General features: G+C 43.6%; 1 protein-coding gene across 1 annotated transcript in view; it reads right to left on the reverse strand.

Moving 5' to 3' along the window:
- Positions 1 to 4,311: 4,311 nt before the first annotated feature.
- Positions 4,312 to 22,850, reverse strand: part of LOC120999265 (pecanex-like protein 2) — a 535,756-nt gene continuing 517,217 nt past the window's right edge. The window contains exons 20-21 of the mRNA XM_040430137.1: positions 20,806 to 21,245; positions 4,312 to 4,485 (exon numbers count right to left, since the gene is read on the reverse strand). Of these exons, the coding sequence (XP_040286071.1) occupies positions 4,312 to 4,485; positions 20,806 to 21,245 (614 nt within the window). The remainder of the gene's footprint in view (positions 4,486 to 20,805; positions 21,246 to 22,850) is intronic.

Raw genomic sequence — 22,850 nt, forward strand, 5'->3', positions numbered from 1 at the left:
GAGGATGAAGAGATTGCGAGTCATCTTCCTGATGAGGAAAGCAAAGTCTTGTCTGTTGGGACTCTGGCACACATGGCTGACTTTAAGTTAGGCTGCCTTTCCCGTGATACTCGTGTTGTACGCATTTTGGCCAACACCGATTACTGGTTGTTCACCCTTGTTGACCCCTGCTACAAAGAGAACTTCTCTCATTCCTGTGGTGAAGAGGACAAGCAAAATGGTGCAATACCAGAAGGTCCCTGTGGAAAAATTGCTCTAACAATTTCCAGCTGACAACGCTGGCTGCACAGTACGTAGTACCTTGGCCAACCGAGGAGGGGCGATGAGGGGAGCACACAGCAGGTCCAACAGAGGCAGGGCAACACTCTCCAAGTCCTGGGGCAGTTTTATGAAACCCCGCCAGCACCCTCACCCTGTGAGCCTAGTGTTACAAGAAGGGAAAAATTTTGGAAGATGGTAAAGGAGTATGTAGCAGACCGTGTCACAGTCCTCAGTGTTCCCTCTGTGCCTTACAACTATTGGGTGTCCAAGCTGGACACGTGGCACGAACTGGCGCTCTATGTCTTGAAGGTGATGGCCTGCACCTCTGCCAGCATTTTGTCAGAGCATGATTTTAGTGCTGCTGGGGGCATAATAACTGATAAGCCCATCCGCCTGTCAACTGAAAATGCTGACCGGTTGACTCTTATAAAAATGAACAAGGCCTGAATTGCCCCTGACTTCTCTACTCCACCAGAGGAAAGCGGCTGAACATAAAGGCACTTTAAATGTGGCTTTTATGGTGTATTTAATACACTGTATTCCTATGCACCCCTTCCACCACTAAAATGGGTATATGGTTCAATCTCCCTTTTCTCGTCCTCCTCTTCCGCCTCCTCCATCATATCAACATGCTTATTAGGCTGCCCTCGCTACTAATGTTTTAGAGGGTAAGGTCAGCAGCAGGCCCTCACCCATAATGTTTTAGAGGGTCACAGGGCCGGTGCAAGGATTTTTGCCGCTCTAGGCAAGATAAAAATTGCCGCCCCCCCCCCCTATCAGATGATCTGCCCATATCTGTGGATGATGCACTGTTATGGGGGGGATCTGTGGATGATGCACTGTTATGGGGGGATCTGTGGATGACGCACTGTTATGGGGGGATCTGTGGATGACGCACTGTTATGGGGGGATCTGTGGATGACGCACTGTTACGGGGGGATCTGTGGATGACGCACTGTTACGGGGGGATCTGTGGATGACACTTATGTCATCCACAGATCCCCATAAGTGTCATCTACAGATCCCCCATCAGATGCATCAGTTTGGAGGGAGGAGGCGGAGACACTCATGGTGGGGCCCGGTGCAGTGATTCTACTCTAATACACCAGGCCCCGCCGCAGCTGTTAAGTACATTCAATCCGAATGGGTCCGCAATTACTGTACTGTACGTACTGTAGTACCTTATGTATAGCATTAAGACGGCGCATGACCGAGGGAGCTGACGGTCAGCGCCATCTTAATGCTATACATAAGGTACTACAGTAAGTACAGTACAGTAATTGCGGACCCATTCGGATTGAATGTACTTAACAGCTGCGGTGCCTGGTGTATTAGAGTCACTGCACCGGGCCCCGCCATGAGTGTCCCCGCCTCCTCCCTTCACACTGATACTTCGCTGGCCGTGCTGTGCAGCATAGCGGTCAGCGAAGTATCCGCAATCCGCTTTATAAGACGCACGGCCAATTCCCCCCCACTTTTGGGGGAAAAAACTGCGTCTTATAAGGCAAAAAATACAGTAAATAATAAACATATTGCATTGTCTACTGACTACTTATCAGTCCAGGACAATAAGATAAGCTGGTCTCTGGCTGCAGTCTGGCTCTTGGTCTGGCTCTGGGGACTGGTCCTGGAGACAAACACACGGTAGATAGTAAGTACACCATTCACCAATGTCGCCCTGGGGTCCGTCCTGGGGAAGAAGAAAGCAGCTGCACCTGTCATGCACTCCAATCCAGGTAGGATGGTCATCTGGAGCCCACTTCTGTTTTGTCTCAGAACTAGGAGAAGGCAATTTAGGCACTGCCGCCGCTGCTGCTGCCGCACTGGGGGTCGGGGGAGCTAAATTGCTGGTGGTGGGACTGCTGGACCGTGGCCGTGGCTGGCTGGCTGCTCGGCTGCTGCTCAGTGTGCGGCCTTCTCTTCCTCCTTCGCTCCACCCCTCTCTCTGCGTCACGTGACGTGCTCAAGGGTGGGAGGGGTCAGGGGGTTCAGTCCAGATCAAGATCATTCAGGGAGGGCGGCAGAGCTCCGCCTCCGCTCCACCCTCAGCAGCCCAGCAGCCAGCCAGGTAAGCTAGCACAGCAGCAGACGCAGTTAGTCACTCAGTCAGACGACAGCAGTCAGCACTGAGCGGCGCCGGCGGACGGAGATTCTTTAGAGCGGCAAAGCGCTCAGCCTCAGCCGCTCAGGCGGCGCAGCGCAGCATGAGGGGCGCCACCGGCCGGATGGCCGCCCGAACTTATATTATAAGCAACTTTTTTTTTTTTTTTTTTAACCGCAACGGGCGCCCCCTGCTAAATGGCGCCCTTGGCGACTGCCTAGTTCGCCTTACTGGTGGCGCCGGCCCTGGAGGGTCACCAGCAGGCCTTCGCCCATAATGTTTTTGAGGGTCACCAGAAGGCCCTTCGTCCATAATGTTTTTGAGGGTCACCAGCAGGCCCTCGTCCATAACATTTTAGAGGGTCACCAGAGGGACCTTGTTCATAATATTTTTGAGGCTCACCAGCAGGCCCTCGCCCCTAATGTTTTAGAGGGTCATCTCAGCAGCAGGCACTCGCCCCTAATGTTTTAGAGGGTCAGATAAGCAGCAGGCCCTCGCCCCTAATGTTTTGGAAGGTCAGATTAGCAGCAGGCACTCACCCCTATTGTTTTAGAGGGTCAGCTCAGCAGCAGACCCTCACCCCTAATGTTTTAGATGGTCACATCAGCAGCAGGCCCTTGCCCCTAATGTTTTAGATGGTCAGATCAGCAGGCCCTTACTCCAATAGTTTTTGAGGGTCACCAGCAGGCCATCAATCATAATTTTTCAAGGGTGTGTAGGATGCCCTCCTTTATGTGTCATAAAGGGTGTATTGTAGTGCCGGTTGCTTGTATATAATTTTTGGCAGCCCTTTCACTTAGTGCATAGGCTTTATGAGTGTAGGAGTCCCACTACCTGAACAATTGTACCACAATGTGAATGAGGCCCTCATTTATGTGATATACAGGTTGTATTGGAGTGCCTCTTCCTTGTAATTTTTGGCAGCACTTGCACTTTATATACAAGTAAATATACAGGAAAGAATGTTTCCTAACAATTTTTCCTCTAAAATCGATTTATTGTCAGTCTCTAAAAGTGGCGTACTACTCGGACAACATCGTTCCCAGTGGGAGTCCAAGATGCATCCAGACATCCTCCCCATGCTGTTCCAGAACCATTTCAGTGGTGTTTCCATAAATTTCTGACCTCTTCCTGAGCAGGGAGTGCCTGGTTTAATGCTCTGGTTCTCCCATTGACTTCCATTGTGCTCGGGTGCTCTGTAAAGCACCCGAGCATCCCGAGGTGTTCTACTCGAGCACACAAGCACCCGAGCACTTTGGTGCTCGACCAACACTAGTGAAAATGTGGGGTTATGTGACGTACCTGATAATGCTTTTCCATTGCAGGTGTTAGCTGGGGAAAATGAAGCTTCCCCAACTGGGTAAAATGTGTTGGACTTAGGGGTGTCCCGGGGTAACTTTGGTACAGAGCAATTGAGAGACCCCACTCTCATGAATGCTCACGGAAATGTTACCGTGATAGATGGTGTACCACAGGTACCAGAAGCTGACCAGAAATTTCCGCATTTTGCCATGAATGGAAACCTGCTGCATCGAGTTAACAAATGCAACAATGAAATTGTGGAGCAGCTTCTGGTGCCAAAACCCTATGGACGTATTGTACTAGATCTCACACATAACCACGTACTTGGGGGTCATTTGGGTGTTAGCAAAAACACAGGAGAGGGTACTACAAAGATTTTTCTGGCCTGGAGTGTGCAAGGAAGTAGAATTATACTGCGAGTCCTGCCCCACCTGCCAAATAAGTGCCCCGACCTCACATTTCCGGAGTCCCTTGGTGCTTCTTCCCATCATTGAGGTACCTTTTGAAAGAATTGCCATGGATTGGTGGGTCCCATTGTTAAGTCGGCTAGGGGACACCAGTATATCTTGGTTGTGTTGGACTATGCCACACGGTACCCAGAAGCGGTACCCTTACGAAACATGGTATCCAAAAATATTGCCCGGGAATTATTTTTCATGTTCCCCTGCACTGGGATCCCTAAAGAAATTCTCACAGACCAGGGTACCCACTTTATGTCGAAGGTCATCAAAGAGTTGTGCAAGTTGTTCAAAATCAGCCAGATACGTACCTCGGTGTATCACCCCCAGACAGACGGGTTGGTCGAGAGGTTTAACAAGACCCTGAAACAGATGTTAAAAAAAGTGGTAGAAAAGCATGGTTGGGACTAGGACTGCCTCCTACCATACCTTATGTTCTCTATTAGGGAGGTGCCCCAGGCTTCTACAGGGTTCTCGCTGTTTGAGTTACTATATGGCCGTCACCCAAAGGGGTTTACTCGATGTAGCTAAAAAACCTGGGAGACTGAGGCTACTCCCTATAAGAGCGTCATCGAACATGTGGCTGACATGCAAGACCGGATAGTGACCGTGATGCCCATAGTTAAAGATCATCTGCAAAGAGCTCAGGAGGCTCAAAGTAGAATCTATAACAGGTCTGCCAAGGTAAGGGACTTTAATCCCGGGGACAGGGTCCTGATTTTAGTTCCCACTGTAGAAAGTAAGTTTCTGGCGAAGTGGCAGGGTCCCTACGCGAAAAAGTGGGCGAGGTTTATTATAAGGTGATAAAAAACTATAATTTACCACGTAAATCTGATAAAGCCATGGAAAGATCTGGAGTCATTGGTGGCCACACAGACCATGATTAAGGAAAATCCACCACAAATTCCCCCGGTAAAAATTAGTGAGGCACTGTCAGCACCCCAAAAACAAGAAGTAAAGTAGTTTCTACAGAAAAATAGAGGAAGGTTTTCTCACCTACCAGGCCGTACCCACCTGATAAAATATTACGTGAGAACTTAGCCCAACAGTAAGGTGAATCTAAAGCCCTACAGGATACCAGAAGCACGAAGAAAAGCGGTATCCTCTGAGGTCAGGCGCATGCTTGAGTTAGGGGTCATTGAGGAATCTACCAGTGAGTGGTCAAGCCCTATTGTCTTAATCCCAAAATCCCAATGGACTTGGAGATTTTGTAATGATTCCCGGAAGCTAAATGAGGTGTCAAAATTCAATGTGTACCCCATGCCCAGAGTAGATGAACTAATTGAGAGGCTTGGGAAAGCAAGGTACATCACGATCCTGGACCTTACAAAAGGGTATTAGCAGATACCATTATCAGATGATGCAAAAGAAAAGATAGCATTCTCCACTCCAGAGGGGCTGTTCTAGTACACAGTGATGCCGTTTGGGCTACATGGAGCCCATGCTATATTTCAGAGGTTGATGGACCTATCTTGAGGCCACATCATGACTATGCTGCTGCTTACCTTGATGATGTGGTCTTTTTTGTGATCTGATTGGAGAAGTCATCTCTGGAAAGAACAGGCCGTGATAGACTCCATTAGTGATGCTGGCCTAACCATAAACCCTGAGAAATGTGCAGTGGGTCTAGAGGAAGCAAAATACCTTGGCTACATTATTGGTAAAGGGCTTGTTAAACCCCAAATCAATAAAGTAGAGGTGATACAAAACTGGCCTAGGCCCTTAACAATGAAACAAGTCAGGGCCTTCCTTGGCATAACAGGGTACTACCGCCGGTTCATACCGAATTTTGCCTCGATGGCAGCACCATTGACTGACTTAACGAAAGGCCCTAAGTCAGTAATGGTGAAGTGGACCCCAGAGGCAGAAAAGCCTAAAGTCCGCCCTCTGTCAACAGCCAGTGCTCATTTCCCCGGATTTCGGAAAAGAGTTTCTGGTCCAGACTGATATGTCTGAGACTGGCTTGGGAGCGGTCCTGTCACAAGTGAAAAATGGGGAGGAGCAACAGTGATGTACCTAAGCAGGAAGTTGACCCCGTCAGAAAGAAAATTATGCCATAGTGGAACGAGAATGTCTAGCCATTAAATGGGCTCTGGAGTCACTTAAATATTACCTGCTGGGTAGAAAATTTCTGTTGGTAACAGATCACGCTCCTTTAACTTGATGAAACAAAACGGGGAGAAAAACGCAAGAGTGACAAGGTGGTTTCTCTCCCTGCAAAATTTTAATTTCAAGGCTGCTTTGTCCAGGATACACTGGAGAAGAGGGGGAGGATATGTAGTAAGGTGAACAGAAATGTGTATAGTAAAGTCCTGGAAGGGGTTGTATATCCCACCCAGGTTCCTCAACTGGGTGAGGTAAATGAAATCCAGAAAGTTAAAATGGTCTCAGCAATGTGTAGGTTGCTGAGACAGTTTTGTTAAGCTTATGGGCTGGATTTTGTTGGACTGGGGAAAGAAGGCTTGGAAGAGGGACCTACCCAGTCCAGCCCATTCCAGGGCAGGTTTTTTCCCTAGCCTGAGGGATCCCCAGCTGAAGCTGTCAGTGTTGGTTTATGTTTTGTGGTGCGGGATCTTCACCTTACCTACTGAGCTATAACTGGGATTTGCCTGTATTGCCGGAGTGTCAAAAAAATAAAGCATCATTTGGACTTTAACTCTGTGGTCTGCAAGAGAGTCTGTCACCGCCCCCCTGCTTGAGAGAGCAATCCCTTACAGTACACACACACACATATATATATATTTATTTTTTCCTTTTTTTTTTTTACACTTTCACACAATCATCGTACATCACTTCACTGTTTTATTAATCAAGATTTCATCTCTTGTCTATTGGTGCCCATTTTTTTTATAACATTGTAGTATATACGTATGTATTTTTTATCACTACGTTCTTTCACTTTTATATGGGGCATATATTTAGCTAAACGGTCCGAATATAATTGGGTATATATAGATATACTATATATGGATAGAATGTTCTGTTTATATATGGTAATCATATACAATATTAGGAATGATGTACAGATATATAAACTGATGTCTTATACCAACTGTAGTACTAAATGGTCACCAGAGTGGGAGCCAAGGTACACTTTCCTACGTACTTCTTGTTTGATGAGGTATCTGGCCGAGTGGAGCGTATGACTGATGGCTCCCACATGACACCTTCCGGCCTTGCGTCTCTACGCTCAGTCCCAGGTCACGTAACTGCGTGCATATGAGTGTGACCCTCGGCCTGGAAATGTTGTCCGGGGGTGTGTCCCTCATGTTGCCGCCTATACTCAGGTGATACCTTTTTACAATTAAGAGGAGCCTCTTTGTGATTGATGCTGGTGGGTTTATTAGACATGATTCACAATGATGATGTTACCCCCAGACGAAGGTACGCCGAAATGCGCATTGGGGTCACACCCACCATTGACCACAATTGCAAATGGGTGAGTTTGAATATTGGTATTAGTTTTTTATACTCTGGTCCTGACACAGATATTACTATTTATTCCTGCCACTATTTGTAGCTACATGTTGTTTACAGGGTACTAACCTAGTGGGTGTAGTCCAGACCATACATTATAATATATACACACCTTTCCATATTCACCCCCAATTGTAAATTATATGATCTCTGGAGGATGCTTTTTCTGCCACCTGTCCTTGCATCATGTGACTTTCAATAACTTTTTTTTTTTTATATACACAATAAAGCTCTATTATATTTTATGGGTGCTGTTTTGATCTTGTTTCTTTTTTGTAGGATGTTTGTAGTTTTTGAGCTGGTACCTTGGTCACTATAATAGATGCGGGTGGTGCTCAAGCACAGTATACTGTACACCCGCGACTTAGGTGTTTTGAGTGCTTGGCCTGTTTGGCTTTTTTGTTCATATATAGTAGAGAAAGGTGGGAGGGGACACGCCCAGTAGGTGTGTATAGCAGTAAAAAAAAATACAAACCACTCTCAAATTAACTCCTGAACCACCATAAAAAGTCAGACTGTGTGTGAAAAGGGATCTAATACAAAATTGCTAAATTATGTCAGGTAACACTATACTCCAAGGCATAGCGTGCCATCCTGCACATACATTCACAATTATACCTGTGGGTGAACTAGTCAGAGGAAAGTGAAATTGCACATATGAACAGGATTACCAAAAAGAATCCACTGACATAGCACAGAGATTAATAAGACACAGTTACCCTGACTGGAGCATGAACATAGCCCTAAAACTGGTTGGTCAGAGAGATAGGACTGATTTAATTAGGGATGCGGAGATACCCAAAGGAACATCACAGGATAGAAACAGTGGTATTCCCAACCCCATACAGTCCACAATATAACAAAATTGTCAAATTATGAAAAAACATCTGTCAGTCGTTCAACTTGACTCAGGTTTTGCTGAATAGTGGACATAGGAATTCAATATGTAGCGAGACGGGCAAAGACACTGGGTAACATTTTATTTCCCAGTTTTTTCAAAGATAACAGTACTGGTAAAAATAAAACTTGGTTACAACACAGAGGTACATATGAATGTGGCCATAATATTTGCACTTGCTGCTCAGTTATTCATGTATCAAAAGACTTCACTTCATGTACAGACAATCAAACATACATGTACAAACAATATATCAACTGTAACATATGGTGTAATCTACCTGATTACTTGCCGACTCCAATATGTAGGGTGCACAACCGGCCCTTTAAAAATTAGGATTAGAGGGCATTTGTCGGATGCAATCAAAGAAGACAACAAAGATGGCAAAAAATTTGGCAGTTTCCCATCATGTTTTCCACCATCATGGAAGAGATGTGAGTCACATTGTACAAAAACACCGTCCAGGACACTCACATGAAGAATAAAGTTCTTATTCTTTATTGAGTTTTTCTTTTTTGGCAATAAAACAATGCGTTTCGGGGGTACTCAAGCCCCCTTTATCAGGTTCAAAAGACGTGAGTCTTTTTAACCTGATGAAGGGGGCTTGAGCACCCCCGAAACGCATTGTTTTATTGACAAAAAAGAAAAACTCAATACAGAAGAACCTTATTCTTCATGTGAGTGTCCTGGCCGGTGTTTTTGTGCCACATCGTTATCCTAATACATCCCTACTACATTGCGTTTGGGATAGACTGGGCATCTTCTCCAGAATTTTTGGATACTATGGCAGCATAAACCGACAAGTGGACACACAAGTTCGATGAACCTACAGTAGAGTTGTGCCTATTGATAGCACAACTCTTTAAGGTGAGCCTCCACTTTATATAGTTCTATCAACCGGTCTTATTTAACTGGAACATACCACCCTATGGTACGCTTTCTTTGTGCTATTCTGGCGACTATACGCCTATATGTATAAACATTGTGGTACAGGGCATTGAAAAAGTAACATTACCTGAGAGGAGTCGAGAAAACCTTTTTTTTTTCTTTTTTTAAATAATCTTTATTATATATTTTCTTGCATCATACAAAACATCGTAACAACTTTAAAATTACAATTCCATGTATAACATTTCTTTATTTGCTGCCTAAAAAAAAAAAAAAAAAAAAAGAATAATAGTACCTCCCTGCATTCTCTCCCTCCCCACCCCCCGGGGCCCCAGCGCACCGGAGAAAAAAGTAACCAAAAACATCCAAGGAATATTAGAAAAGGCTTACACTAGCCATATCTTCGATAGTTTTGCAAATCTATTTTTCTTTCGAGTATTTACCAAATGGAATTCTTCTCTAATACATTTCCTTGCCTGAAAGAGGAGTTTGGATGCAATTTCTTGATGTTGGGGGTTGTCCGTTTTATCCATCACTCCGAGTACACAAATCTCAAATTTATTAGGTACTATAAACTGATGGTATTGCTCTATTTTGTCCTTAACCTGTCCCCAGAATTCCTGAATCATTCTACACTTCCAGAGTATATGGACATCGTCCACCCCTATTTCCCCACATTTTAAACAACTAAATACTTTAGGTTTATAATATTTCATAAGTTTCTCAGGGGAATAATAAAGACGGTTTAGTATATAAAATTGGGTGATCCTATGTGAAAAATTATTTAAGACTTTATTATTTTGCTGTATTGCTGTTACCCAAAACTCTTCTTGCTGGGGATTTATAACCTCTCTCCATTTATACTTTAGGCTGGAAGTCGCTGTTCCCTTAGTCTTTTGATATAGCAAACATTCATATATTTTTGAGACTAACTTCCCCCCTGCCGTTAATCTACATATATTAAGCAGCGGCTGCGGAAGGGTCTGTATTTGTGTAGTTTTTCCTACCAACCTTCGTACTGCACATTTTAACTGTAGGTAGAAGAATCCCACTTCTGAATTACCCAGTTTGTTCTCCTTTTTAAGATCTTCATATGTTATTATGTCGCCTTGCTTCTATATCTGGCCCAGTTTGTAGACTCCATGTTTCCATCACACTGTCTGCTCGATCAACATCAGATCAGTAAGATGGATATTACCCCAGAGTATGGTGTCCGCATGGAGTCCCATCTGGTTCCACAGTTTCCTCACCTGTCAACAAACCATATCCATCAGCTCAAAGAGTGGTATCTTGTTACTACTCTGTTGTCTCAAAATCCCAGCTTCAATTAATTGAAAGATATTACATTTCTCTAGACTTATTTATTCCTACGATCATAGATTTATATCTTTGCGTATTACTCCACATTATTATGTTTTTTATTTGGCCGGAAATAAAATAAAGTTCCACATCTGGAACTGATAATCCGCCCTCCCTCTCGTGGATACACAATATTTGTGCTTTTATCCTTGGTTTTTTCCTCGCCAGATCAGGTCCATTAATATGCTAGTTATTATTTTAAATATTTTTTTGGGGATTATTATCGGTGAATTCCATAGGACATAGTTAAGGGATGGTAGCAGGCACATTTTCACCAAGGAGATACGACCTGCCATCGAGACGTACAATCTTTTCCATACCTCTATTTTTTTCTTTATTTCCTTTATCTTTGGGGTCACGTTCAATTGAATATAGTCCTTGGGATTCGGGGTTATTTGAATACCTAAGTATTTAACTGGTTCATTAATCTTCTTAATATCCAGTGCTCCTGGAATAAAACTGTTCAGAGGATCAATCGGGACGCATGTTGACAGACCAATTGATCTTCAGTATTCACCATATTGATCAAATACCTGAAAAATCTTTGTCAAGGATCTATGTGAGCCTACAAATAGTATAATGTCATCCGCATATAAGGAAATTTTTTCCTCGTGTTCACCAAACCTGAAACCTTCAATTGCTGCATCTTGCCTGATCATATCTGCTAACGGCTCCATGGCTATAGCAAAAAGCAGGGGGGAGAGAGGGCATCCCTGTCTAACCCCCCTACGGATGTGTATATTATCATAATATTCCCCGTTCAATATCACTTTTGCAGAAATTTCCGTATATAGCAGATTTACCCAGGATATAAAATTATCTCCGAATCCCATCTTCTTCAATGTTGCCATCAAAAAAGGCCATTCTACAGTATCAAACGCCTTTGAGGCATCCAATGTAACAATCAGTCATTCACCGCTATTATCGGGCTCAAGCTGGGTGTTCACAAAATAGCGCATGACATTATCCGTTGTGGTTTTACCTGACATAAAGCCCGTCTGATCCTCATGTACCAGTCCCGATACCACACTTCTAAGTCTACTTGCCAAAATCTTTGCCAATATTTTATTGTCAGTGTTAATTAGCGAAATGGGACCATATGAGTCCGGAAGGGTTGGGTCTTTCCCGGGTTTTAGAATCAATGTAATTAATGCCTCTCTCAATGAATCTGGAAGTTTCCCTATCTTTCTCGAATCGTCCCACATTGTCAATAGTTTCGGGATTAATATTTCTTTATATTGAGCATAGACTTCAAATGGGATACCGTCTATGCCTGGAGATTTATTTTTCGTGATACTAGATAATATTTTGTCCACTTCCAGGGCATTCAAGGGGGCCTCCAATTTCTCACTTTGCTCTGATGTTAACGTAGAGATAGTTATTGTCTCCAGAAACTGTTGAATTTGTACCGGATTCTTATTTATCTTAGTATTACATAGTAACATAGTAACATAGTACATAAGGCCGAAAAAAGACATTTGTCCATCCAGTTCGGCCTGTCATCCTGCAAGTTGATCCAGAGGAAGGCAAAAAACCCTGTGAGGTAGAAGCCAATTTTCCTCACTTTAGGGGAATAAAAAATTCGTTCCCGACTCCAATCAGGCAATCAGAATAACTCCCTGGATCAACGACCCCTCTCTAGTAGCTATAGCCTGTAATATTATTATGCTCCAGAAATACATCCAGGCCCCTCTTGAATTCCTTTATTGTACTCACCATCACCACCTCCTCAGGCAGAGAGTTCCATAGTCTCACTGCTCTTACAGTAAAGAATCCTTTTCTATGTTTGTGTACAAACCTTCTTTCCTCCAGACGCAGAGGATGTCCCCTCGTCACAGTTACAGTCCTGGGGATAAATAGATGATGGGATAGATCTCTGTACTGACCCCTGATATATTTATACATAGTAATTAGATCTCCCCTCAGTTGTCTTTTTTCTAACGTGAATAACCCTAATTTTGATAATCTTTCAGGGTACTGTAGTTGCCCCATTCCAGTTATTACTTTAGTTGCCCTCCTCTGGACCCCCTCCAGCTCTGCTATGTCTGCCTTGTTCACTGGAGCCCAGAACTGTACACAGTACTCCATGTGTGGTCTGACTAATGATTTGTAAAGTAGTAGGAATATGTTCTCATCACGGGCATCTATGCCCCTTTTGATGCAATCCATTATCTTATTGGCCTTGGCAGCAGCTGCCTGACACTGTTTTTTGCAGCTTAGTTTGCTGTTTATTAAAATTCCTAGATCCTTTTCCATGTCAGTGTTACCGAGTGTTTTACCATTTAGTATGTACGGGTGACTTGCATTATTCCTTCCCATGTGCATAACTTTACATTTGTCAGTGTTAAACCTCATCTGCCACTTATCTGCCCAAGCCTGCAATCTATCCAGATCCCTCTGTAGTAGTATACTGTCCTCTTCAGTGTTAATTACTTTACACAGTTTAGTGTCATCTGCGAAAATTGATATTTTACTATGCAAGCCTTCTACAAGATCATTAATAAATATATTGAAGAGAATAGGGCCCAATACTGACCCCTGAGGTACTCCACTAGTGACAGTGACCCAATCTGAGTATGTACCGTTAATAACCACCCTCTGTTTTCTATCATTGAGCTAGTTACTTACCCACTTACAGACGTTTTCTCCCAGTCTGAGCATTCTCATTTTATATACTAACCTTTTATGTGGTACAGTGTCAAATGCTTTGGAGAAGTCCAGATACACGACATCCATTGATTCGCCGCTGTCAAGTCTAGAACTTACCTCCTCATAGAAACTGATTAAATTAGTTTGACATGACCAATCCCTCACGAAGCCATGCTGATATGGCGCTATTTGCTTATTTCCGTTAAGATGCTCTAACATAGCATCTCTCAGAAAACCTTCAAACAGTTTACCCACAACAGATGTTAAACTTACCGGCCTATAGTTTCCAGGCTCTGTTTTTGGACCCTTTTTGAATATTGGCACCACATTTGCCTTGCGCCAATCCTGTGGGACATTCCCTGTCAGTATAGAATCTGCAAATATCAGAAATAAGGGTCTGGCTGTGACATTACTTAATTCCCTTAGGATACGGGGGTGTATGCCATCCGGTCCTGGCGATTTGTCTATTTTAATCTTTTTAAGTAGCTGTTGTACTTCTTCCTGGGTCAGACAGGACACTTTTAATGGGGAATTTATTTCAACATTCAGCATTTCATCTGACAGTTTATTTTCCTCAGTGAATACATTGGAGAAAAAAATATTTAACAGCTTTGCTTTCTCCTCGTCGCTCTCTGCGACTACCCCCTCATTACTCTTTAAAGGGCCGACACCTTCAGATTTATACTTTTTAACATTTATATAATTGAAGAACATTTTAGGGTTAGTTTTATTCTCTTTGGCAATTAATCTCTCGGTCTCTAGTTTGACCGCTTTTATTTGTTTTTTACATGTTCTATTTTTTTCCTTATAGTTTTTCAGTGCTTCTATGCTACCCTCCTGTTTTAGTGTTTTATATGCTTTCTTTTTGTCATTTATTGCTTTCTTTACAGTTCTGTTTATCCACATTGGTTTCTTTTTGTTCCTTAACCTTTTATTCCCATACGGTATGTACCTCTCACAATGAGATTTTAGGATGCTTTTAAAGATATCCCATTTTGTGGCTGTATTTTTATTTGTGAGGACTTTATCCCATTTAGTTAGGCCTATGGCCTCTCTTAGTTGGCTAAATTTAGCTTTTTTGAAGTTTGGTATTTTTGTTCCTCCCTGTAGAAACGCTCTTTTGAATGATAATTGGCAGGTTATTACTTTATGGTCACTATTTCCCAGGTGTCCCCCAACCTGCACGTCTGTTGTTCTGTCAGGTCTATTGGTTAATACTAAGTCCAGTATGGCCATCCCTCTAGTCGGGTCCTGAACCAGTTGGGAGAGGTAATTGTCTTTGGTTATTGCCAAGAACCTGTTTCCTTTATGAGATATACAAGTTTCAGTTTCCCAGTCTATAACTGGGTAGTTGAAGTCCCCCATAATAACCACCTCATTACGATTTGCCGCCTTGTCTATCTCATTTAGTAGTAGATTTTCTGTGGACTCTGGTATATTAGGTGGTTTATAGTAAACTCCTATTAGTAATTTATTGTTGTTTTTAGCTCCATGTATCTCTACCCACAGTGACTCCACATGTTCATGTCCCTCACTTATATCTTCACGGAGTGTGGGCTTTAGACAGGACTTTACATAAAGGCAGACCCCTCCCCCTCTCCGGTTTTGACGATCCTTTCTAAACAGACTGTAACCTTGTACATTAACTGCCCAGTCACAGTTATCATCCAGCCATGTCTCAGTTATTCCCACTATGTCATAGTTCTCCTCACACATCACTAATTCCAGTTCACCAGTTTTATTAGTCAGGCTTCTGGCATTAGTATACATACATTTGAGAGGTTTATGTATATTTTTTACCCTACACATTTCCTTCTGAACTGTTCTTGTCCCTCCTTCCATTCCTCCCCCAGTCCCACTACCTTGCCCCCGGTCTCTATCTGCACTATCTTCCCATCCTGTAACGTAATTACCCTCCCCAGTCCCTAGTTTAAACACTCCTCCAACCTTCTAGCCATCTTCTTCCCCAACACAGCTGCCCCTTCCACATTGAGGTGCAGCCCGTCCCTACGATAGAGCCTGTAGCCGATAGAAAAGTCAGCCCAGTTCTCCAGGAACCCAAACCCCTCCTTCCTACACCAGTTCTTGAGCCACTTGTTAATTTCCCTAATCTCCCGCTGCCTTTCTTGTGTGGCCCGTGGTACAGGCAGTATTTCGGAAAATACTACCTTTGAGGTCCTTGCCCTAAGCTTTTGACCTAAATCCCTGAAATCATTTTTAAGGACTCTCCACCTACCCCTAACTTTGTCATTGGTTCCGATATGGACCATGACCGCTGGATCTTCTCCAGCCCCTCCCAGTAATCTGTCAACCCGATCCGCGATGTGTCGAACTCTAGCGCCAGGAAGACAGCACACTGTTCGGCGATCACGGTCTTTGTGACAGATTTCCCTATCTGTTCCCCTAATAATTGAGTCTCCCACTACCAGCACCTGTCTGGCCTGCCCTGCTGGTCCCCTGCTTACCGGAGCTGACATTCCCCTGACTGGCAGAGGAAGTGTCCGGCTGCGGCAGTGCCGTCCATGGATTGACATCCCCCTCATCTGCCAAACATGCAAACTTGGTGGGGTGTGTCAGATCAGGGTTAGCCTCTCTGGCACTCTACCCCGCTTTCTAACTGTTACCCAGCTAGCTACCTCACTTTCCTCAGCCTCCTCTCTGTCACCCTCCCCCTCATCTACCCCAAAGAGTGCTTGCTCGGTGAGAAGCAAACTCTTTTGCAAATTGTCAATGCCTCTCAGTGTTGCAACTTGCCCATTTAGAGACTCGATTAGCGATTCCAAACGGGTAATTTGCTCACATCTTGAACAAAGATATACACCCTTGAACGGCTGTTCCAGGACTGCATACATCATGCAAGATGTGCACTGGACTTCGTTGTCAATTGTGCAACACATACTAAATGGGGATTACACCACAAAAGCGAAAAATACAATATAATGTAGTACTAAGAAACTGGCTAATTGCAGTCCCCCACTGAAGTCCCTGAATCTAAAGTCACTTAATCTTAAGTCACACACTTACGCAACCACACTTAATCAACCACACTTAATCAACCACGCGTCGCGGTCAAACTCACGTTATATATCTCCTTATATAAATATAAATGCAGCTCACTACACCAGCCTGGTTTGTTTTCCCTCTGGATTCAAAAAGTATTGTATATGTTTTTAAAGTATTTTTGAAGCAATTCTATTTTCGCCGCGTGTTCAGTGATTTTATTTCCTGTTTTATCTGATAGGCAATGTATATAATAATTTTTTTTTGTCTGAGTCGCTACTAGGGCTGCTAACTTTTGTCGGTTGAAACCATACCGGGTACCCGAGGCTCGGCGACAGGCTATCTCTGAGGAAGTACAACTAATGCTGCAACTAGATGTCATCGAGGAGTCTATAAGTGAGTGGGCCAGCCCTATAGTACTGATACCCAAACCGGACGGGACGTTGCCGTTTTGTAATGATTTTTAGAAAATTAAACAAGGTATCTAAGTTTGACGTGTATCCCATGCCCCGGGTAGATGAGCTGATTGAGAGGTTAGGACAAGCCCGGTATTTTTCTGTTTTGGACCTCACCAAAGGGTACTGGTAGATACCCTTAACGAATGCTGCCAAAGAGAAAACGGCCTTCACTTTCCAAAGGCTAATGAACATTGTGCTGCGATCACATTGTCGGTACGCATCAGCTTAGCTGGACATATTGTCATTCACAGTACCGACTAAGAAAGTCACCTGCCCAAAGTGCAGGCTGTAGTAGACTCCCTTCGAAAAGCTGGACTAACCAATAACCCCAATATATGCGCGATAGGGTTAGAGGAGACAAAATACCTGGGGTATGTCATTCGGGCGGAGTGATCAAACCCCAAGTAAACAAAATAGAGGCGATAAGAAATTGGCCCTGACCTGTCACCACTAAACAAGTAAAGTCATTCCTAGGAATTATAGGCTATTGCATGAGATTTGTTCCCCACTTTGCCACGATTGCCGCGCCCTTGACAGAGCTCTTGAAGGGCCGAAAATCAGTGATGGTTCGCTGGGATGAGCGGGCGGAAGAGGCTTTTTCCACTTTAAAGTCGGCCCTGTGCGGGTCACCGGTTTTGATGATGCCCGACTTCAATAGGGAGTTTGTGGTACAGACAGATGCCTCTGAAGTAGGCCTCGGTGCTGCACTCTATTAGTAAGTCAACGGGAGGAGCATCCCGTTGTCTTTTTAAGCCGCAAGCTCACCCCAGCCGAAACCAGGTATAGTATAGTGGAGAGAGAGTGTCAGGCTATTAAGTGGGCCCTCGAGTCTCTCCGCTACTATTTGTTGGGGAGAAAGTTCTGACTGACCACTCGCCCCTCAAGTGGATGAGCCAGGTCAAAGAGAGAAATGCCTGAGCCACCAGGTGGTTCCTGTCCTTACAGAACTTTAAGTTCTCCGTGCAACACAGGGAAGTCCGGTTGCAGGGAAACGCGGATGCTCTGTCCCGGGTATACTGTATGGCAGGTGTTCACCCCCTCAGGGTTGAACAAAGGTGGGGTATGTAAGAAGGTACCTGGAGTCATCGTGGATGGAAGGTATGTGTCACCGAGGTTCCTGGCCTCGATGAAGTAAGAGCCGGTATTTTATGTGTCAGCAGCAGCTATTGCTAATTGACACCTTGAGAGTTAGCATGGCTGTCATAGCTGATCTGTGACGGCTCTTACTGGGAGTAGTCATAGTGCTGGGTGGGTGACTACTCCCCATGTTCCAGGCCGGGTTTTGCCAGGCATAAAAACCAGCCAGCACTGCTAGATGTGTGGATTTACCTCCCTCTGACAGTGGAGCTCAGGAGTCTGTGTGCAGTGAACTGAGGGCTGTGCTGGGATTTGAGGTTTGAGCTGGGCTGTAGGACTCAGGCCCCTCTAAAGGCGAACAGGCTGCCTATGGACTTGACGAGGCTGAACTGCTAACAGGGTGTGAATTAACACCCAGGAGAAAAGGTGACTTTTATTGTTTATGGACTTTCCTTGTGTGTGAACAAACACCAAGCCGCCTGCGTTTTGTGATACAACTTATCTGCATTTTGTTATACACCAATGTGTGAATTAACACCGCTGTTTGATTCTCTATACCGCATCCGCTAGTCCAAACTACCAGAGCAAATCCCCACAGCCCCAGAAAAATGGGTTTATGTCACCGACAGAAATAACAGACTGATTAACTATACTATTACAGTGTAACGGGTGCAAAGGAGGTGTTTTTTGCCGGCAAAATGGCTATAGGTCACCAAATTAACAGCCAGATTAAGTATTGTATTTCTGTGTCAATGGTGCAAAGGAGGTGTATTGCACCCACAAAAAATGCCTATATGTCACCCACAGAATTCACAGCCACATTAAAAGCAAACACTGTCCATCACTGCAGCAGTGTCCTGTCCCTACACTAGTTAGAGCAGAATGGCGGGGCAACATGTTATCCTGCATTTATGCATGCAGGGTCAAGTGCTGTGCCTGCCAATCACAGCCATGCCAATACTAGGCATGACTGTGATGACTTCCAAGTGCCCACAGCTTAAAAGCTTGTTGATTGGCTGTGCTGTGGCCTTTCAACAAACGAACATCAATCCCAAATCCTCTTAGGGCTAGTGTTCCCTGGGGTATCTCTTTTAGGCCTATTTGGTAGCAGCACACCTAAATGGGTATTCACTCTAGCTTGTCTTGCTAGGAACTTCCTACTACTTTAGCTAGGGGAACATGGGACAACCCAGGACTCTGTAACTGTTACCAAGGCTGTCAGCTTAACTCTTATCCATACATAGCATTTTTTGAATTACAGAATACATAGATCATGGTTAGCATAACAGTAAAGATTTTAAAGTTGTGAAAATGAGTATTCAGCCACTTCTGCCATACATGTACAGCAGAGGTAGGGAAGGGGTTGTGCAGGGCAAAGAGATTGATAACCTATCTTCATGGTAGGTCATCAATATCAGATCCATGGGGGACTGACTCCTGGCACCCCTGCCATTCAGCTTTTTGAAGAGGTAGTGTCTCCTACTGCATGCCATTTCACTTGCAGAAGCAGTACAAGGTAATTACATCTGTTCCTCCGATTCATGCCAATAGGACTAACAGTTGTAATTACAATGCGTAGCTGCTGCAAATGAGACAGCACATAGGTAATTTTGAAGTGGAAGCAGCACTCACACAAGCGCCACTACTTCTTCAAACAACTGATTGGTGAGGGGTGGCAGGAGTCAGATCTCCGCCTATCCTGAGAATAAGTCATCAATCTCTTTGCACTGCACACCCCCTTTAAGCATTTTCATAAAATGAAGTAATGATTGTGTAAAACTGGAATCAAAATGTCAACCGAATCTGGAAAAAGTCATAAAAGAAACATGATGGAATTGGCATAATAAGAATGGAAGACATTCAAGCTTTCCTGGTGGGTCTCCAGGGGCGGACTGGCCATAGACCCTACAGGGAAATTTCCCAGTGGGCCGATGCTCAGTGGGACACCTGAGCCCTTCTCATCCTTGCTAGGTACATAACGATCAGATGCTATCAGCAATAATTAATGCTAGGGGCATCAGGTACTTATGTTTCTGGCCGGCGGCTACAGTTTGCCCTCCTGAATTCAATGCCTTTACGACGTGATACAGTATAGTACTGCAGCAGGGACAGCAGTATTTTGTGCTGTATTGTGTATGTGATTCTGCTGGGGCAGTATTTTGTGTTGCACTACGGTACTGCTGGCCCCGTCCACTTCTGTTATCCTGCCTACTTATATTTCCCCTACTTTCTTGTGTTGCTTCGCCTTCTTTCAAATTGTACTCGCCTACAAAATTTGGCCACTTTTAGTTTTTTTCCAGGGAAATTTTAAAGGGAGTCTGTCACCTACATAACATGTTTTAAACTGATGATATAGCTCTGTGGGAGGCAGATCCATAACACTGATGGTACCCTGGTTTAGTTTTTTAGAGCCTCCAAAGTACCTAAAATGAAGTTTTAAAAATATGCAAATTACCTATCGCAAGTGCCCAAGGGCGGAGAGTGTGCTACAAGGCTGGCCGGACGATACAGAGGGGAGGAGTCAGGAGCAAGTAAGGCGGTGAGCACTGGGCACTTGCAGCACACTCTCCACCCCTGGGCACTTGCGATAGGTAATTTGCATATTTTTAAAACTTCATTTTATGTACTTTGGAGGCTCTGAAAAACGAAACATGGGTACCATCAGTGTTATGGATCTGCCTCCCACAGAGCTATATCATCAGTTTAAAACATGTTATGTAGGTGACAGACTCCCTTTAAGTTCTCAGTCCATCTCTGTGGGTCTCTGTGCATAAAATTTACTTGTTATGTAGAAAGGATGAAACTAGAATACAGGTTAGTTGAAGAGTGATAAAATTGATTTCCAAAGTGAAAATTTTTTTGAAGCTTTTAACTTACCTCTGTAGATTGATTTGCCACTTTAGAATCTGAGCACACTACTATATTAACACTACTCGAGGATAGTGTATCAGCTGTATTATCTCCATCAGCAGCAGAAAGGCCAGACAAAACTAATGCACTTGAAAATCCTTTCTTTCCAAACAGAAGACTCAATGTAGAGTTGGTAGATGATGTTTGCCCAGACTGATGAAACTCTCTTGGTTGTTCACAACTACTCCTCGCTATCGATGCAGGAGAAACAGCAGTGGGAGGGTAATGGAAGCGAGAAGAATTTGTTAAGCAGTGATGGCTAGAAGATAATCTTTTGACATCTTTATAATCATCTGTACAGGTAGGATGACATTTACCCATGTTTGGTCCAGAGGGACTTGAAAGAACATGTATGTGGTTTAAGGAAGAATGTGTATAGGCTGACTGACTCCTATATTTTCTTTTTCCTAAAAAAAAAAAAAAAAGAAAGAAAAGGAATCTAAATTTATCATTCATATTGTAAGACAAACAATATTTCAAATCTAATATGTACAAGTCACTTTTCCTATAATATTAATGTAATTAGACTAGATACGAAGATAAATGGCTCTACACATACAATCTCTCACTGTACAGATGTCATGTGCACAGATAGTTGATGCAAAAATTCTTTCTACTGTACCAATTCCTTGGACATGAAGAGGTAAATATTTATATTATTTGGGGGCACAGTGGGTGCTTGCTTGACACTTATCTTATGGATATGCCCTGAATACCTAAGATGGAAATAAAAGCCTATATAGAAGAAAAAGGTAAGGTAAGTGTGCTGCATATGCAGAACTTTATAGACCCAGAAGAACAAATAAATATATGCTTATTGCTATTGCACTCACTTGGCAAGGTTGTACATTAAAGCACAACACTTGTAAGTGTTTGTCAGAATGCCTCAACAGCAACTGCTACCATGGATCTTACAATGTAGTCCCGAAGCTGGTATTAAACATGCACAGAATGTGCATAAGATGGAAATACTCCTTTAAGAGCACTACGGGAAGCACAGCTAGGGGAGCACTTCAGCAGGCATTTATATAAAAACATACTTATCAGTGAAAAAGATGCCATCTTTATTGAATATCCTGCTCGAAATCCTGTGCGTGGTGATGTATGACGTGCTGTCATCATCACGGGCCATGCAACATTTCACTCTGGATCTTCAATCATGATTGCCGCGGCTGGCTTTTCACCATCAAATGAATGAAGTATGATTTTATTTATTTTTCATTTTACACTTTAATATTAATGTCAGATGCCACGATCAGTCATGAACGCGGCATCTGAGGGACACAACCACAGGGAGCGGCGCAGTCTCAATGTCATTGCATCTACTGCTTACAAAGAAATGCGCTTTGTAATAAAGTAATTTTTTTTGTAAAGTTCAGTGAAGCAGTCGAAGTGAATTTTCCAATACTTCCCGCATCTTTACCAGAGATAATACAGTGATAACTCACTGTTTGAGAGTTATAACTGTGTTACCTGTGACTGCAGATATATAGTAACATAGTTTATAAGGCTGAAAAAAGACATTTGTCCATCCAGTTCAGCCTGTTATCCTGCAAGTTGATCCAGAGGAAGGCAAAAAAAAAAACACCTTGTGACAGAGAAGCCAATTTCCCCCACTTTAGGGGGAACAAATTAATTTCTGACTCCAATCAGAATAACTCCCTGGATCAATGACCCATCTCTAGTAGCTATAGCCTGTAATATTACTAGAGATGAGCGAATCAAAGTTGACGAAGTGGAATTCGATCCAATTTCCGATTTTTTTTTATTTGCATCGAAGCAGAATTTCCTCGCGCTTCGTGGTAACGAATCAAATTTTTTACCTAAAATGGCTGCTGCACGTGTGAGGACATGGAGAAAGGAACTTTGGGAAGGCGGGATCACCCATAATGCCATGCATGCAGCCAATCAGCAGCCAGCCAGCCCTGTGATGTCACAGCCCTATAAATAGCATCAGCCATCTTAGATTCTGCCCTTTACCAGTGTACTTAGTGCAGAGAGAGACGTCAGCA

This window comes from Bufo bufo, chromosome 4, assembly GCF_905171765.1.
Source record: "Bufo bufo chromosome 4, aBufBuf1.1, whole genome shotgun sequence".
Lineage (NCBI taxonomy): Eukaryota > Metazoa > Chordata > Amphibia > Anura > Bufonidae > Bufo > Bufo bufo.